Raw genomic sequence first — 20,070 nt, 5'->3', positions numbered from 1 at the left:
GTGTGTGTCTGGGGTGGTGTTGTGTTGTGTGTGTGTCTGGGGTGGTGGTGTGTGTCTGGGGTGGTGTTGTGTTGTGTGTGTGTCTGGGGTGGTGTTGTGTTGTGTGTGTGTCTGGGGTGGTGTTGTGTGTGTGTCTGGGGTGGTGTTGTGTGTGTGTCTGGGGTGGTGTTGTGTGTGTGTCTGGGGTGGTGGTGTGTGTCTGGGGTGGTGTTGTGTTGTGTGTGTGTCTGGGGTGGTGTTGTGTGTGTGTCTGGGGTGGTGTTGTGTTGTGTGTGTGTCTGGGGTGGTGTTGTGTTGTGTGTGTGTCTGGGGTGGTGTTGTGTGTGTGTCTGGGGTGGTGTTGTGTTGTGTGTGTGTCTGGGGTGGTGTTGTGTTGTGTGTGTGTCTGGGGTGGTGTTGTGTTGTGTGTGTGTCTGGGGTGGTGTTGTGTTGTGTGTGTGTCTGGGGTGGTGTTGTGTGTGTGTGTGTCTGGGGTGGTGTTGTGTGTGTGTCTGGGGTGGTGTTGTGTTGTGTGTGTGTCTGGGGTGGTGTTGTGTGTGTCTGGGGTGGTGTTGTGTTGTGTGTGTGTCTGGGGTGGTGTTGTGTTGTGTGTGTGTCTGGGGTGGTGTTGTGTTGTGTGTGTGTCTGGGGTGGTGTTGTGTGTGTGTCTGGGGTGGTGTTGTGTTGTGTGTGTGTCTGGGGTGGTGTTGTGTTGTATGTGTGTCTGGGGTGGTGCTGTGTGTGTGTCTGGGGTGGTGTTGTGTTGTGTGTGTATCTGGGGTGGGGTGGTGTTGTGTGTGTGTCTGGGGTGGTGTTGTGTGTGTGTCTGGGGTGGTGTTGTGTGTGTGTCTGGGGTGGTGTTGTGTTGTGTGTGTGTCTGGGGGTGGTGGTGTGTTGTGTGTGTGTCTGGGGTGGTGTTGTGTGTGTGTCTGGGGTGGTGTTGTGTTGTGTGTGTGTCTGGGGTGGTGGTGTGTTGTGTGTGTGTCTGGGGTGGTGGTGTGTTGTGTGTGTGTCTGGGGTGGTGTTGTGTGTGTGTCTGGGGTGGTGTTGTGTTGTGTGTGTGTCTGGGGTGGTGTGTTACGGGGTGCTGGAGGGCGGTGAGGCGGCGGCTTCAACAGTCCCCCGTCGTGCAAGTGTTGAGTTGGTGGTCTTAGAGCTCTTGTTTCTTGTGGCAGTAAGCCTATTGTGGCATAATTGTGCGGGTTTACCTTGTGGCAGTAAGCCCATTGTGGCATAATTGTGCGGGTTTACCTTGTGGCAGTAAGCCTATTGTGGCATAATTGTGCGGGTTTACCTTGTGGCAGTAAGCCTATTGTGGCATAATTGTGCGGGTTTACCTTGTGGCACTGTCATGTGCTTTTGTTAGTATATTTTGGTATTTAGTATATTAAGCATGTTTTTTTTTTATTTAGCAGGCCTACTTAGGTACTCTGGTATTAAGATCTATGGGAACCTTGGTCATTGGGTAGATTAAGGTCTTTGGGATTTGCAGGGATTAAACTTCGCCTCTTTCATCCCACCTCTCAACTGTCAATCAACCGGAGTACAAATTTGTGTCGTGTGGTTTGAGAGTTGAAGTGTTGCACTGTAGTGGGGGGGGGAGGGGTGTAATTGGAATCACTATTAGCCTTTGGTTCAGTGTTTGAGCAGAGTCGCACGGGAGCCCAAATTCGTCTCGCATTCCAACTCTTCTAACACCTTGTCTGCAAGAGCTGAATCATCAAGAGTCGTGTTGGAAGGGGGAGACGCAACGGCTGTTAACGGGGCCCAGTAGTAAAGTTGGGTTCGAATCCCGGCCGGGACAGAAATAGCTGGGCACATTTCCTTTTACCTAATGTTGTGTTTACATAGTGGTGAGTAGGTACTGGAGAGTTAGTCAGCTGACCAGGTTACATCCTGGCCGGGGTCTGGAATTTGGCCTTGGGAGGGGGGGGGGGACCTCGATAAAAGTCAAACGTGAATGAATAAACTCCAGGCTTCCTGTCCCCAGACACGGTGACTTAAAACAACTGCACCAGAGTGGCATCACATGCTCCTCGGTGTAAGCTACTGGATTATTGCTAGTTTGTAAGGAATGTTAAACGTTCAGTTCCAAACTAAGGAATGTGATGCAGTTTTATAAATGAATACAATGTTTTATAAATATACTCTTGGTTGTGTAATAAATGTTGACGCTGCAGACGGGGGTAAAGTTTGTGATATCCGCTCTTATTGATAACATATTAAAATACAATTCCCTTTGAGAGCCTTTTATATATTCTGTATTCCAATAAGGCTTTTGTCCTTGACGTATTTGGCTTTTGACGTATGTGATTCATGTGTCAGGCTGCGAGCAGCTGCGTCCAACATCCTGGTTGACCAGTCCACCAACCAGGAGGCCTGGTCGAGGACCGGACCTCGGGGTCGCTGAGCCCCAAAATCACCTCAAGATAACCTCAAGGTATGGTAACTTGCCAATAAATGTTTATCTTAACGGAAAAATTAATAAGCTCATCAGTTTTTTAGCGTCAGGCTTGAGATGAGCCGATATAGGTAACTCTTAACTAAGTGTCATTATGAGCCCCAGCATCATTGCTAATGAAACTTTGTCTGTTAAAAAAGGGTTGATGCATATTGTTTTGGAGGAGAGCTCTTAAGATTTGTACCGCCTCATGTTTATCACACGTAAGACAAGTAGAAGGCGTCGGGACTCTTGGGATCTTTACTTTTAACTGTAAATTACTTAGCTATACGAGTATGTTTTGTAAATCTGCAAATGATTGATGCAGCTGACAGCTGGGTCGACAGCGCTTCGGATTCGTAGTCCTGAGGTTCCGGGTTCGATCCCCGGTGGAGGCGGATACAAATGGGCAAAATGTTTCTTTCACCCTGATGCCCCCTGTTACCTAGCAGTAAATAGATACCTGGGAGTTACAGCTTCTACGGGCTGCTTCCTGGGGGATGTGTAACAAAAAGGAGGACTGGTCGAGGACCGGGCCGCGGGGACGCTAAGCCCCGAAATCATCTCAAGATAACCTCAAGAAGCTCTTTGCTTTCTTCCCCTCCTCCATAGGTTATCATTTGTAATTATAACATTTTAGACATATTATGCCTCTTATTGTTTTACAATAGACGAAATAAATAACACCTATATATGTGTCTTGAAGATTTCTTTCTCGGGTTTGTCATAATCGTCGCTCAGTGCTGGACAAAGAGCCGAAGCTCAACCCCCGCAAGTGCAACTTGGCAAGGATCTAATTTGTTAATATACTCATGTATGGTAACCAAAGCCGTTGGCCGTAGGTTTCGCCAAAATATACCAGAACAGTACAGTAATTGATCAGTGCCGACTTTCACAGATCTAAACTCAAATCTCTCAATGAATCCTAAGGATTAATTTTTTAATTATGTGCCTCTAAATACTACTTATGAGGCTTTAAATTTGCATAATGTCATAAATGTTCCAGCTGAAACCAAAGCTCTTATAATGGGGGACTTCAGTCACAAGACAATAGATTGTATGAATCTAAAATCACAAGTTGAAGTAGCACAATTTCCAGTCCTGATACAGGACTCCATTCTCGTAGAGCATGTGAGTCCACCTGAGGTAACAGCTTTCTAGATCTTGTGCTAACATCTGATCAGGGCATGACCGATCAAATCAAGGTATGGAGTTTTGACCAAATAAAGGTCATTGATGATGACTTCCTGGGTTACCTTCGAGGAGACTATTAGGGAACGAGAGAATAATTGCAAAATACCTCTTGGAGTTGAGACTTGGAAGCATCATGGAAAAAGTTACGAAGTTCATCGCTGATCCTGTTTAAAAATACGCACCAAGAAGAAAAGGAAGAAATTAGATGGATGACAAGCAGTAAAAAAATAAAAGCTAACAAAGGACAACTTCAGGAAGACAGATCAATCCACCAGGAATCGGAGATAATTTGGGTTGTTGATTTGAATGACCATCTGTGTTTCAGGTCGGCTTTAAAACTGTGAAGGGAAGGGAACTATCAGGAGAAAGAGCCAACCTATTACAACTATATAGCACTTGTAAGGGGTCAAGATAAGGATTTGGGATGGGACGGGGGAAAAGGAATGGTGCCCAACCCCTTGGACGGCCGGAGCTTGAACGCCGACTTGAACGCCAACTTAAATGAAGCAACAACGTCGATCTACCGTCTAGCAATATTTCGTCAGAAATTTTCAGAAAAGGTTTCATGACTTCAGAAAGTCATTGAAAGTTGCATAAGTGGGAGCTGCATTAAAAAAAACTGCAAATATCTGATGAGCCCATACCACCCCCCCCCCCCCCATCTGGGGTATAGTAGCCAAGCATGGAGACATCATTATTAGGAGGACATGCCTGCTTTGGAGAAAGTTACACACAGCGCAAAAATCATCCCAGAGCCCAGTCGACCCATACCAGGACCAGCTGAGGGCCACGGGGCTAACACTGTAAACCAGACATGAAAGGGCTGATCTCGGATACCTTTAAAATACCAAGCAAGTTGAAGGATATTAATCAGATCCACGTTTTTTTTTAAAGGTTAAAAGTAACACGTACAAGAGAACAGCGGCAAGTTCAGCAGCCAGAATATAAGGCAGAAAACAGGGAAAAGCATTTTCACCAGTAGGGTGAAACAGCTTATACATCGAAGGCGTAAATGCCAAGACATTACATCAGTTTAGCATCCGGCTGGAAGCAGTCCTCGGGAACAATGGAAGGGGGGGGGGGCCCTTCCACAAGCCTCCTGCTTCCTGTCCCTTCCCTCTCCTCCCTGTCCCTTCCCCTCTCCTCCCTGTCCCTTCCCCTCTCCTCCCTGTCCCTTCCCCTCTCCTCCCGACGCCACTAGAGATGGTGGCCTTCAGGTAAATTCAAGGGCTTCTATCGCTTCTCTGCAACAGCTCAACGCACAACAATGATTATAAAATTATAGGTTCATATCCTGGCCGGGGAGGATGGCGCCAATCCTTAACTGTAGCCTCTGTTCACCCAGCAGTGAATGGGTCCTTGGTTGTTAAACGATTTAGCGGGTCGTAATCTGGGGAAAAAATAGGATTAAGGACCTGCCCGAAACGCTATGCGTGCTAGTGGCTTTACAAGGTGTGAACTCTTGTATATATAAATAAATAAAATAACTAGGTGAAAGATTCCTCCCCCCCCCACCTTAAACGAAGCAAGTTTGAACATACTATAGTAGTAAACGTGGATCAGCTTTTATAATAATCAAATTCTTGTAAAGTACACTTTAGTACTGTGCACTTGTGAAGTACACTTTAGTACTGTGCACTTGTGAAGTACACTTTAGTACTGTGCACTTAAGTGTTACCCCTTAGGGCAATGGGGGTACCAAATAATTGGGTACTTAACCCAGATATTTTCTACGCTAGAAAATATTACATTAGATTTAATTATCACCATCAGTAACTACCTCACTTCTGTTTTGATTACACAAAAAAACTGTAAAAATATCACTAGATCTTTTGTGATTTGCAGCTTTTCTATAAATTATAAAATCATTGATTTTCTTTCGGCCGTTGTGTTCATAGTTATCCATACGTGACGTAAAGCCAGGCTATTGATCTCTGTTGAAGCCCTACTGCTCCCTAATACGACTCTTGGTGGCGATTTCAATTTTTTTTTAAGACCTCCCTCCAGTATGACATTGGGGGGGGGGGTCTGCAATCGTAAATAAAAAATGCATAGAACCCCTGAATTAGATAGAGTAATGGGGAAATATTACTAAAAGGATTTAATGGGGTATATATAAGTAGGGCACTTAAAATATCAAGCAACGTTAGAACATGCCATGGATAATAATTGGATTAGTATAGATATTGATAAAAAACTCTCACTGTCGTAAAATAGAGTTGAGGAGTTATTAAGTTGCCAATTTTCCCGGAAGCAAGCTCGGGTGTTTCAACTATAGGTTGGATAGCTTTAGTCAATAAGTGGGGTAGTTGGATGCAAGCCTAAATAGTTGTCTCGGATGGGCAAATTGACCTTTTGTAGATTCCTTCAATCTTTTATTTTTGTGGACGGCTATATCCCTGGCATTTTTCCAAAGTAGCGGCCATGTTACTGATCAATGCAGGCTTCGAATAGGGTGAAAATGGGCGTATGCATATTAAATGTAGGGAGATTATCCTACACAGACTGTTTGTAGATATTCAGAGGTAATTAAGGGGAGGAAATAGTGGAAGAGCAGCCTACCTTGTGTAGCTTCCAGGGATCAACATCCCTGCGGCCCGGCCTCCGACCAGGCCTCCTGGTTGGTCGTCTGGTCAACCAGCTGCGTCCTCCCGTGTTGGACGTGGCTGTATGCTGTACTCTTGAACGCCTATACTCAATATTTTGCATGCAAAGTGAGAGGTATTTAGTGTGGCCTTCGCAGCGTAGTCCTTGTTGCCCCTGTTTCTAATGCGCCATAAGGCTGGCCTGCCTACAGACTCGGCAGATAATTTTAGTCCTTGTATTTGTTTTTATTGTTGCGACCGGAGGCGGGTAGTTTTAGTCCTTGAATCAATATATCCTGTTTTTGCACTTATTTTATTTATATAGAGTATGTATAATAATTTGAAATATATATGCAGCGTAATTGTGACGCGTATTATTATGCAGAATGTGTAATCATTATTCAAATTGTGTATTATATACGGATTGTGTGTGTACTCACCTAGTTGTCCTTGCGTGGGTTGAGCTCTGGCTCTTTGGTCCCGCCTCTCAACCGTCAATCAACAGGTGTACAGGTTCCTGAGCGTATTGGGCTCTATCATATCTACACTTGAAACTGTGTATGGAGTCAGCCTCCACCACATCACTTAACCGGCATAGGAGACCCTGTTAACCCTGTCCTCTTAACAAATTACGTATGAATTTGGCTGTGTGCCCGTATGGCCGAAAATTGACGTAATTTCAAAATGAAAAACATTGAAAATAAATTTTGGATTTTTTCCCCATAACGGTAAGTTAAGGGTCCTCTGGTATGTTAGGAGGGCAGGAAGTTCTAAAGTTTCAAAGCGTCATGGAAAAACGTTAATTGAAAGTTTCCGCTCCTAACCTAGCCAAGTAAGCCGGAGGAGTCAAACAGAAAACGGGACAGTGCATCCCTTTCGTGAGCCAATTTCATTTCAAATTGCATTAATTTTTGGCAATAGCGCGCATACGAGCGAAAAGCGACGTTATTTTTAAGAGGACGGGTTGCAACTCCTAGGTTAGGTTTTTTCTCTCAACATGAATATAAAAAAAGTTTCTAGTTTGTCGAAATTCAATAGTACTGATTTCTACTCTGATTGCCTTTTACGTCAATGTAGATGGTAGTCGTTTTTACTATAAGTACTACCTAAACAGGAGGATAGACTGGAAAAAAATCACATTAGCAGATGTCAGGTGAGTGACTTATCCGTCCCAGAATGTGTACAGAGGACGGAAAAGGAATGGTTAACTTTTTGGGAACCATGCCCATCTATTTCAGATCATGTCAAAGTTAATTGTTTCTCTTTTGAGATGCTCTTTATTGTTTATATTTAGCCGTTGGTGTGGGGTAAAGAGAGGCGTAGATGCCATGTCTTCGCCAGTGTGGCCTCGACGCTGAGGTGGAAGAGGGGTTATTGATCACTAGCGGCGGGGGGGAGGGGGGGGGGAGGTGCTGGTATTGTTCTTCCCTGCTAGAGTTTGTCTGAGGCTAGGAAAGTTACACGATTAAACCTATATATAGTTTTACATTTCTTGTTAAATATTCGAAAAGGCTGTGTGCAGGCCATGAAGGAATTATGTACGTTGTTCCTTCTGAAATAGATGCGCTGTATAGCCTATATGCCCAGCCCTCGCACGTACATTAATTGCCTACGTCGCACTGACAGTAGGCCTAATTTTAAAAGCACTACAATCACCTGTTGTTGATTGTTCAATAAATCACTGAACTATATTTTAACAGATCTCTAACCCGGGAGCCGGTCGGCCGAGCGGACAGCACGCTGGATTTGTGATCCTGTGGTCCTGGGTTCGATCCCAGGCGCCGGCGAGAAACAATGGGCAGAGTTTCTTTCACCCTATGCCCCTGTTACCTAGCAGTAAAATAGGTACCTGGGTGTTAGTCAGCTGTCACGGGCTGCTTCCTGGGGGTGGAGGCCTGGTCGAGGACCGGGCCGCGGGGACACTGAAAAAAAAGCCCCGAAATCATCTCAAGATAACCTCAAGATAACCCTGCCCATGGAGGACAGAAGAAAATGTATATATATGCTGATTAGCATTGTAAATGTGTGGCCACGTCTGTGATAGAAAAAAATACTAGGTTTAAGGTAAATGGACAAACACAGGTAATCATTAATTTACCACAAGATCAATGTTAGGAACACTAACATTGTAAATTAACCTTGATGGTAAGTATACAAGCACACACATGTAAGAAAATAATACCCGAGGCCTCTTGTTCTTTGATAAACTTTAATACCCAAACGCTGATAACCGCCGATGAAATATATATTAATACCGGAAACAAAATGCTATGCGACTTGGTCTTTCAGATTATACTCTTAGCAAGGGTAGGCGTGTGTGAAACGTGGCCAGACAAGGCGGCGCTGGAACCGCCTGGCAACCTGGCTAATGGTGGCTGTCAACACGGGGGGTATCATTTCCGCTGTTGGCATCGTCTCTGGTGTAACTCTCAATACTATTTATAACATGTAATTTGACACTGCTTGTTTGCTATACCAAATTCAAGCAAACAAATATTTAGTTTACTAAGAAGAATGGAATAGGGGGAACCTCTGTGCACTGGTGAATGACTTATAGATTCATCTTAGAGATGTAGTACAGTAGTTGATACGTATAACGGTGGGCCTTAGAGTACATTTCTGTACAATTTCGCGTGCATTTACTTGAGATATGTTAGATAATGTATACTTGTTTAATACATGCACACGGCCCCATGCGGCCCCAGCATGGAGCCCGTACCTTGTCAAGCACAAGACGAAGCTGGAAAAAGTTCAAAGGTATGCCATAGGCTAGTCCTAGAACTAAGAGGCATGAGTTACGAGGAAAGGCTCGGGGAACTGCACCTCACGTCGCAGGAAGACAGAAGAACTCGGGGAGACATAATCACCACATACAAAATTCTAGGGGAAATTGACAGGGTAGACAAGGATGGATTCTTTAACATGGGTGGTACACACACAAGGGGACACAAGTGGAAGCCGAGTACCCAAATGAGCCACAGCGACATTAGAAAGAACTTTTTCATTGTCAGAGTAGTTAGAACATAGAACATAAGAACAAAGGTAACTGCAGAAGGCCTATTGGCCCATACGAGGCAGCTCCCATTTATAACCACCCAATCCCACGCATATACATGTCCAACCCACGCTTGAAACAATCGAGGGACCCCACCTCCACCACGTTACGCGGTAATTGGTTCCACAAATCAACAACCCTGTTACCGAACCAGTAAATTTTATCCAAATAAAAATGGAATGCACTAGGAAGTGATGTGGTGGAGGTTGACTCCATACACAGTTTCAAATGTAGATATGATAGAGCTTGAGAAGCTCGGGAATCTGTACACCAGTAGATTGACGGTTGAGAGGCGGGACCAGAGAGCCAAAGCTCAACCCCCTCAAGCACAACTAGGTGAGTACACCTGCCCCAGTGGATCTACTACCCTCGCCGACCCCCCCCCCCCCCCAACACACAATTTGTTTAGGCTTTTTACTGACTGTACTTTTACTCACATTATTCAAAATTAATGCGGCAGTGTGTGTACCATGCGTGTATGGTATACACCATGCTGTCAAAGTTAAATGGTTCAAGGTTAAATGCCAACAGTGAATTCAATACTTGTTTTCTTGTAGATATATATAGCCGCAGTATTGTAGCCTGACAAAAATACAGTATGTCCTCAATATATCCTGTTACATCTATTTTATGAACTACATGATCAGTTACTTGTCAGGATGGACCGGAAAGTCGTATTCCTTTCAGGGGGCATTATTGGTCATAAGTGAAGAGGTTTAACATGCTTGCATATTTATAATGCAAAATTATAAATTTCGGAGCTTGGTACGCGCGAGGAAGTTTGATTTTAACAGGATGGTAGTCCAGTACCACTATCCCTGTCGATGTCAAAATAACTGAACGAATGGTTTGGGTTCATTTAGATCAACCAATCTAACTTTTTTGCTCTATGCTCCTAACGAATCGTTCTGACTAGACAGGCGCCATCCTCCCTGGCAACGAGATGATGGCTGAACCATCGTACTCTCCCCTCCCACTCCTAGTAACAAGCCAATGCCTGCATCCCCTCTTCCATAACAAGCCAGTACCTAAATTGTTTTTTAGATTTTATCAGAGGGGCGAATTTATTGGGCAGTGCCACTCATCCTGTGAGTGGGCACACCGCCATAGTGACAGTATTGGGCAGTGTCACTCATCCTGTGAGTGGGCACACCGCCATAGTGACAGTATTGGGCAGCGTCACTCATCCTGTGAGTGGACACACCGCCATAGTGACAGTATTGGGCAGCACCACTCATCCTGTGAGTGGACACACCGCCATAGTGACAGTATTGGGCAGCTCCACTCATCTTGCAAGTGGACACCGCCATAGCAGCGTGTATAACACTCCCCAATAAGAAGAAAACCCGCTGGGTTTTGCATCCTGTCACTTGTACCCAGACACAGCTGAGACAACTGTCTCCAGTGAATAACTTCTCAAGATTAGCATTCGTCAACCCTTAAAATTTGTTATCTTGCAGGTGCAAAATGGGGGAATCTTCTGACAACAGTATCTGTTTGACAAATGTTATTTTCCTAACTCAAACAATGCCGGGTTTATTATTCGACACAGTATTTCCAATGTCTCTCAGTTGTTCACATTCTTGTAGATAGTGGTCAAGACGGTGTCCATCACTCTCACCACAGATTCTGCAACTCCCCTGCTCAACTGTTGTTTCCATTCCAAATCCATGGATATTTGTATCCAAGACGGATTCTCGCTATTAATGATTCTGTACCGTGGCCACCTCTTCATCTTTAATTATCATCGCCAGCTGCAACCATATTGTACCATTGTACAGATTCACTGATTTGTTCTTCTATCCTCAATTACCTTGTCACGGTGATGTTGCCTGATACTGATGATAATTTGTAGAAGAGTCTTGGGTATAAAGTATGGTCACCTTAAGCATCTTCAGCAGCCAGCACATCTGCTCGTTCATTTCCACATTTATTTATTTTATTTATATATATACAAGAGTTCTTACATTATTGTACAGCCACTAGGACGCAAAGCATTTTCGGGCAACATATTCCAACACTGAATGTTTTAAATGGGGAAATTAGTTTTGAAAGACGAGCATTTCACATGACGTTCGGTGCCAGAACGGATTAAATTCGTTAATTCGAGGTTCCACCGTATATATTGCCTCGTTTATGTATCCTATCCCTACAATGATTGGATTACTCTTATAACTCAACCTGTAATTTCATTGACGATTGTTAAAACATTGTAATACTGTAATGAAGCATACTAGTGTTTATGTATTATTCAGAGTTTGTGGTAACAATGTCATTTGTTTGTGGTAATAATAAACCCATAAATCAATGGGTTTATTTCATTAGGTGAGTACTGTAACCTTAGTAGCTTTGTTAATAACAGTAAGCAATGTTACCTAGAGTTGAGAACAATCTGCTCCTTACTCAAATAGTTATAGGTAATAAGATGGGCTACTAATAAAAATTGACATTGTAACGTATAGTAATTAATCAACAATGGAAATATAAATTATAAAAAATTTAAGAATTCATGGAGTCCACTTTTTGCAGGAGTGTAAAAGTGCTTTTTGAATGCTATTCCAATCATGCATATCAAGATGAATTTTAACTTGCAGGGCACGATGGCTGCAATCCTGAAGGGGATCCGTGCAGCCTTTGGTGACGTGGAAATGGCACCATATACTGTAGTGGCTGAGAGAGATGCAAGTTATTTTTGTACAGTTTTCAGTAATTAATCAGTAAAATGTTGGGTTGTAAAGGAAAAAATTAAAGATGATTAATAATTTTATTCATAAGGATGTGCATACAAAGAACATAAGATGAAAGGACAATTGTAGGTACAGGGGTTACACACAAACAGATACACAGCATTTCAGGCAAAATGTAGAATAATTTTGATAAATTATTTATAGGTAGTGTATGACAGATTGAACACTTAATATTAAAAAGAGCATTAACCTAATACATGTGAGAATCTTCAAGAAATATAACACAATAATTCATTGTATTCATTCTTAACAAGATATACAATATAGAGGTGACAATCAGTAGATTCTTTATTTAAAATTCCTGCACAGTACATGTTTTGCTTTTATATACCATACATCTTACTCATTTCATTAATTTTATATGAAATATTGTATGCCTATACTGTATATTATTTTTAAATGTATTTGAACCATTTTGTAACAAATTTTCTATAGTGCTTTACAATTATCATCCATGTTTATTATTTTATATAGGAAATGCCATAATTGTTTAGTTTAAATTTACCTGAATTCACTACAGTATCTTGTGTCTATCCACAGAGCTATGAAGAAAGAATATACCCAGCACGGAAGTGGGCATGTACAACAATGAAGGGCTTGAATAGAGATGAGCTAATTAGTCCCATGTTCCGTGCTCTCTTTAATTACATATCTGGCAAGAATGATCCTAGTGAGTTCTAATTATTCCTAGTTGGCAATTATGTAAATTATTTTAAGTAAGATTGTCAGAATTTGTGGTATATTTGTTTCATAAAAGAAAATATAAAATTTTTGTGACAAAAGGATATCTTCAATAGTAACAATTTTTATAACAAATTATACTGTTGTAAAATAAATTTTTGACTGCATTTTTTCTAGACATAAGAATTGACATGACCTCACCTGTGACTACGTATGTGGAACCTGGTGCAGGACCAGACAGCGAATCTACCTTTACTATGGGATTCTTGGTGCCAGAGGAATATCAGCAATGCCCACCACAAATAGCCGACAAAACTATCTTCTTTGAAGATCGTCCAGAATTGACTGTTCTTACAAGGTATACTTATAGTACAATGTATCCATAGTTTGTGCCCATTTATCTGTAATTGGATCAAAGTACTGTAGTTCTATTTTCAAACAGGGTGAGAAGTTTGAAAACATATGCCTATGTTCACGTAGTACTACAGTACAGTACATGGGTACCCAGAAGTTAGGAAGTGTTGTGGGTTGTATCCTGGGAAAGTGGTCAGACATGGTTTTAGTGGGGCTTCGATAATCCTGACAGGCTTCCTGTACCCAAAAATAGGAAGTCATTAGATATTCCTTGTATGTACATTGTTCCATATCTACAGAACCAATTCAATATATTGTACCATACTGTATTTAAACTTTAACACGTACAGAATACTGTACAAGACTTCAAATTAATTAAAATGTCTTGAGTAAACATTAATAGGGTCTTGTGAAAGCTTCAGGGGTTTTAGGGGGTTCACAAATGTAAGATTTCACTTTTTCCTGAACAGATATTTTTGTCTTTTATTTTTAATTAAAGATTTACATGTAGGAAAATTGCTTTGGTACTTCACATCAGTTTACAATTTAATTTGTCAAGGATTAATAAAAAGTCAACTTACCTGTATTAGTTACAATTAAAAAAAATATTTTTTTAACTGTGCTCAAGTGTTCTGTCATTTACATTAATAAAAACATAATAATGTTTCGTATAAAATGGAAGAAAATGTTAATCTTCAGATTCAGTGACTTTGGTTGTTGTCAAGGGTCTTAGTTCAAGTGGGAGTATGGTACACCTATCTGTAAAGAGTATTTGTTTTCCAGATAGTATTCAATGTATTCATGTTAATAATAATGATATCGTACTGCATTACTTTCAGGCGTTTTGGAGGATATGCAAATGATGAGATTATATTAAAGGAGGTTAAAGAACTAGCTGAGGCAATCAAGAAAAGTGGAGAAATTGGAGTGAACTTCGATCAATATTACATTGTCGGATATGATCCACCCTTCAAATTATTTAGCAGACGCAATGAAATCTGGTTTATAAAGACAAAAGATAATTTTGAAAGTAAAGAAGAAAATGATTCAACCAGGAATGAAGAGAACAAGAATCGGGAAACAAATGGTTCTCTCATTAAAGATTGTGATGCAGAGCAAGATCAAAAGACTGAAGTACATTAATGAAAGTAAAACAAGAATAAGATGTTGTACAGCAGGAAGCAGAAGGTCCTCTGTATAATATTTGGATAACTAAGTATAGTAAATATAAAGGATCAAAATTGTCCTTGAACAGTTTCTTGTTATAAATTATTGGAAATATATACAGTTCTGTAAATAATTGTTATTAAGGGTTCAGATGTAGAGAGACACTTAATGTTAGGTGTATTGATGTAAATATTTTTCCATAGCTATGATTCTAGTGGCCTTGTAGCCTGTTAAGGTAGTCGCTGTTTTAAAATAAATATTTTCTCCCTAAAATTGCCATGTTATATATTATACTAGTGTATAAACAGTATGCAGATTAATTTTACTAAAGCTAAAGAAAAATTCTAGTTACCACATACTTTTTTGCGAGCCTTACATGTGTGATGGTTAAAACAGCATTTTTATTATTATTATTATTATTATTATTTAAAGAAATGCATACTAGTGTGGTAGATGGGGAAATTTATGCAAAACACCTCCATAGAGCCACTGAGAAAACATCATATTGGATATGAATGACTAAATGCAATTTTGCTTTCTGCTTTAACATTAACTACGTTTAATAAAATACAATACTTCAGCTTTGCAGCTTACCTGTACGTAATTCACCAATTGTAATTCTTCCGCGTTTCATGGTGGTGGTGAATTCAGTGTACATGGTTTAAATTTTGTGATTGAAGTGTTTTAACTTTGGCATTGCATAGGATTTTATAGAGGCATTAATGATTCAACAAAGTTTACTGCACTGAACATTGCATAAAGAGCTTCCTTCTTCCAAAATCCAAGCATATTCGATTGTGAATAATGTGTAAAGAACATTTAATTTATAAATGGGGGAACTATGGCTACATGGAATTGATAAGCTCTTTATTTTAAGGATGGGATGCAGACAGTGTATAATATAGTTTAGGCTTGTATTGAGATTCCCACAAAAGTCAAACTACTGACCCTTCCCTGGATTCAATGCCACGATAGTTGGCCAAATCCCTGATATATATTTAATGTTAGGTGAACAGAAGCATTAGGTAAAAGGAAATGTGCAGGCGATGAGTCACAATAACGTGGCTGAAGTATGTTGACCAGACCACACACTAGAAGGTGAAGGGACAACGACGTTTCGGTCCATCCTGGACCATTCTCAAGACAATCAACTTGAGAATGGTCCAGGACGGCCCGAAACGTTGTCGTCCCTTCACCTTCCAGTGTGTGGTCTGGTCAACTAAAAGAAAATGTGCCCAACTATTTCTGTCCTGCCTAGGTATAGAATGAAGCCAGCTGTACTAGGAGACCCTTTTTACACACTGGTTCTACTCATGGCTTGAGGCACTAGCTCAAACTCTCTGGGACACAACTGACTGCCTGCCTGACAGCTGAGTGGACAGTGCTTCAGATTAGTCCTGAGGTTTCGGGTTCAATCCCCGGTGGAGGCGGAAACAAATGGGCAGAGTTTCTTTCACCTTGATGCCTCTGTTACCTAGCAGTAAATAGGTACCTGGGAGTTAGACAGCTGCTATGGGCTGCTTCCCGGGAGGTTTATAACAAAAAGGAGGCCTGGTAGAGGACTGGGCTGTGGGAATGCTAAGCCCCAAAATCATCTCAAGATAGCCTGCACTGTGCATCAAAACAGTAATCTTGATGCACCAAAATGCTAAACTTTTTTTTTTAATATTGTAACGATCCAATGAGTGTGGAATTTTGAGGTTGTGACTACGTGTGACTTAAAATTGCATAAAATGCAGACAATGAGTCACAATGTAGCTGAAGATATGATGACCAAACTACACAAGATGAAGAAATGACAATATTTCGGTCTGTCCTGGACCATTATCAAGTCGTGTGTGTGAGATGACTTGATAATGGCCCAGGACGGACTGAAACGTCATCGTTTCCTTTTCATCTGACGTGTGGTTTGGTGGTCATATCTTGCCTAAAATATTTAAATGTGAAAACAGTGAGGTGCTTTGACCAAGCACATAAAAGGAGCAAATGTTCTTATTTATAGGCCTATTGATAAGAAAATCGACATGAGCTGCAATGAGGATTCAAACCATGTGCTGGGTATTCCCAGAGGCACGCTCTAGTCGACTACGCAACGACATGGTCAATACCACATGGTATTTTCTCATTGATATATCACGATAATGTGATTTCCTTGTGGATAGTCGTATACTGTATAAATTTGATCTTTTACCATTAATATAATAATTATTTTATTATACTGTGATGTGCATTCAATGATGCATTCATACATTTCATTTAGAGCTATGGCAGTTTTGATGTGCATATGCTGTAAAAATGTTTGTGCAAGTTACTGTACATGTAACTTGCAAGATAAAACACATATTTGTTGGAAATAAATACCTAGTAGTACGTGTATTGTTCACAAAACTTGTAACATTTCCATGTAACAATGTTGTTTTATGCTTACTCAATTATTTTGAAGGATTTAGCCATACTATTCATGACTAGATATAGAAAATAGGTAGTAGGTATTAAGCCTACTTAAAAGATGCTGTGTTTTTATAACAATAGATTGATACTTTGTTTGTGCAAGCCCATAAAATAAACCTTAGGAAGTTCCTGTAGACAACTTTGTTATATGGGGACTAATTTCTGTTATTCAGTTAAGCAGATGATTTATACAAACATAATCTACAAAAATATGGTCAGATTCTCAAACCTAGTTCTATAATGATAGCCAATGAATCTCAATATGTATGCAATATATTTAGAGACCTTAAAAAGGTTTAAGGTATCTGCATAAAAAGGTTAAAGTATCGGCAGTATATTTTAGGTATCTCTTATCTATTTTTGATATGTTATAAATGTTTAACTGTAAGTGACTTTGAAAACTGCTATGTTATAAGAACGTTCAGTCTCGGTGCATTTTGTTCAAAGAATTTGGCAAGTATTTAAAAGGACAATAGTGATGTGTTCCAGTACTGGTGTATTGTACTGTATTGGTTCAGCATTTTGATGGTTGGTGGACACTTTACTACTAATTCATTGATATTGATCATTATTGTAATATTAGCATCTTTTGCACTGTTCAGAATTGATTAATTAGGGACAATGCTCATATTTTTTACAACTTAAATGGGTAATGGGCTTGTTAAAAAGTACTGTACAACAATTTGTTCCTTGCATCAGAATTGGTAGGCTAAAGCAAATTATGAATCTGGTAACGGTTAGATTGTTGAAGCTCAAGTGTTAAAGTGGAAGGTGAACACCAGAGAAAATGTATGCAGTTGAAGGGCTGTGGCAACCTTGTATATTCCCAGCTTACCACAAAATTTGAGAAAGAATAATATATAGCAATTCTTAAAACAAAAACAAAAAATTTGTTAATACTGTTCTATCATTTTGCCAGTACAGTATCTATGTGCATTTTTGACACATGTTTGTATGTAAAATGTGTACAAAATATGTACGACATTTTGTGTTCATAGCCAATGTGATCAGCTTCAAGATGTATTCAAAAACAGTCTCATGACTGTGACAGAATGCAAAATGACTCCAGAAGCAAATTGTGCAAAGTATGAGCCTGGTGCGCCTGGCACAGAGTGAGAAGCAAGATGGGAGCCAGGCCAAAGGATGGCCTTGTATACTACATCCCCAGGCCATGCCCACCGATTGATCAAGACAAGAGGAACTGGTTCTACTTTTCTCAGAAAAGGCAGTGTTTGCAAATGCTTATTTCTTGTTTATACAGCTTTATAATTAGGGTTTTCTATTTATGTAAATTGACAAAGATATCCAGCTTAACCCTTGTACTGCGGCATTAGTTAAATGTATCGCCTCCCTTGATGTAGTGGGGGGACAAAAATTGCCAGTCAGTGTTGGTCTGGCTCTAACAAAGTTGTGCTCAAAAGCTGATATTGCTACAGTCACCCACATTAGAACCATATGTCTGCTTTTTACAATATTTACTCATTATTGCTTAGGAATTATTGTATATTGTAAACATAATAAATTCAACAATTTTATTAAACTGTAATAACATTGATGTTCATACATTGACAGTTAAAAAAATTAAACATTATTCAATTATATTAGCTTTATACTGTACTCATACCATAGAAATTCTACTCCTCTTTGTAGTTTATTTAAGTTTCAGAGCAATATATTGATGACCTTAGTATACAGTATTTTCTCCTGTCCATATGGTGAAACGAATTATTACAATGCCCGCTGTCCATTTTCTTGTGAAAAGAAGCTTAGTGAAAGTATTATGGATCTTGCAGTCAAAGGGTTAAGGTTCATCTGTAGAGGCTATACTTAAAAATCTGTTTTGTTTACATGCATTTTACCAAGGCAAAACTGGAGAAATAATGGATTCAAATTAGAGAAGTTTAGATTTATAAAAGATCTGGGTAAATATTAGTTTTGAAATATATATTGGAGTGTTGATTATTGAACAAACTGCGAGGTAACATAAGACATGGGACCTCTGATTAGTTTAGAGTGATGCACATACTCTACATGAATAAATTTTGGTATAAATAGGATCTGCCTCTCATAGGCCAATAGGTGTGATAGTTTTCATTTTTAGTCTTACTAGAACATACTCTTGCATGTTCAACTATCACTATAATCCATTTTATATTTTAGCTCGCATAAATTTTAAAAAAAATTTTTAATTTTGTAAATTATTGCAGAGAATGTAACAATAACATGACTGAAAAATTAATAATCTAACTCATACATATGAAAATGAAAGTAATGAAGTTTCATATCCTGGACATCTATAACATTTCAAATTTAAGGGCCCAGACTGGACCGAAATGCCATAAATTTAATTTTCATGTGTGTTTTGGGTTTTGTTAATTATCTTAATGAAATATGAGATTTAATCTGCTGGTTGAATTTCTGTACTTTGATGCACATACTTTTTAAAAAGTTACTGGTTTTGCATTTCCATAGAGATAAGGTTATTATGTAAAGCATTTTTGTAATAAACTTATAAACGCCTTAATGAAGCTCTGATATCTCCTACATTTTCTTTTTTGCATATTGAATATGGTTTTCAGAATTGTTAAAAACCATTCATACAGCATATAAAGCTGCACTTTAATTGCCGTATATCATATCTGAATTTACCAGACAGGAGGAAAGCCTTAAGAATAGGTCACTTTTGATAATACTGTACTGTAGGTACAGTAATTTATGGGTCTACGTATATCACTGACAAACCACCTACACTTAACTAAGGGACCAGAGTTCAGTCACCAGATGAGGCAGAAATCACCTGGTACGTTTTCTTGCACTTGATGTTTCTGTTCACCTAACCGTAAATAAGTACCCAGGAGTTAGTAATCTGTTGTGGATTGCATCCTGGAGAAGGTCAGTAGCTAGTTTATAAGGGACCTTGATAAGCCAAAGTATAGGTTTCCTGTTCTTGACAAGCTAAATATTCTCTCAACTGCTGCTATCTGTTCTTATTCCTTACAGTACCCTATGCAACATTCACACATCTCTCTGCCAGTCTATTTTCTTTCTTCAAACCTTGATAGTACAACCACCACAATCTTGTCGTTTATTTTCATGCATTCAAAATGTAATGCTGCTTTGTAACTGCCCAACACTACACGTTTCTCTGTGCAAACTGAATTATTAAATTCTTAGTTATTAACTATACCAAAGTCTCTTCTGTAATGGTAGGCACTACCTTGCATGTTGATTTCCAAGAAAGGCCCCACTCCCAAATTATATATATTTTTTTTTTTTTTTAGATATATACAAGAGTTGTTACATTCTTGTACAGCCACTAGTACGCGTAGCGTTTCGGGCAGGTCCCTGGAATACGATCCCCTGCCGTGAAGAATCGTTTTTTCATCCAAGTACACATTTTACTGTTGCGTTAAACAG

At 39.9% G+C, this 20,070-nt stretch overlaps 1 protein-coding gene across 4 annotated transcripts in view; it reads left to right on the top strand.

Moving 5' to 3' along the window:
- Positions 1–19,177, top strand: part of LOC123762590 (heme-binding protein 2) — a 21,474-nt gene extending 2,297 nt beyond the window's left edge. The window contains exons 1-5 of one of the 4 annotated variants that reach the window (XM_069332443.1): positions 10,146–10,277; positions 11,848–11,934; positions 12,541–12,670; positions 12,859–13,039; positions 13,875–19,177. In XM_069332443.1, the coding sequence (XP_069188544.1) occupies positions 10,197–10,277; positions 11,848–11,934; positions 12,541–12,670; positions 12,859–13,039; positions 13,875–14,178 (783 nt within the window). In that variant the 5' untranslated portion in view covers positions 10,146–10,196 and the 3' untranslated portion in view covers positions 14,179–19,177. Of the gene's footprint in view, positions 1–10,145; positions 10,278–10,386; positions 10,495–10,557; positions 10,714–11,847; positions 11,935–12,540; positions 12,671–12,858; positions 13,040–13,874 lie in introns of those variants that run through there. The other 3 variants (XM_069332445.1, XM_069332444.1, XM_045749183.2) reach the window with 3 other exon arrangements.
- Positions 19,178–20,070: the final 893 nt, after the last annotated feature.

Source organism: Procambarus clarkii, chromosome 27 (assembly GCF_040958095.1).
Source record: "Procambarus clarkii isolate CNS0578487 chromosome 27, FALCON_Pclarkii_2.0, whole genome shotgun sequence".
NCBI lineage: Eukaryota > Metazoa > Arthropoda > Malacostraca > Decapoda > Cambaridae > Procambarus > Procambarus clarkii.
This window is presented reverse-complemented; position numbering and strand designations above follow the sequence as displayed.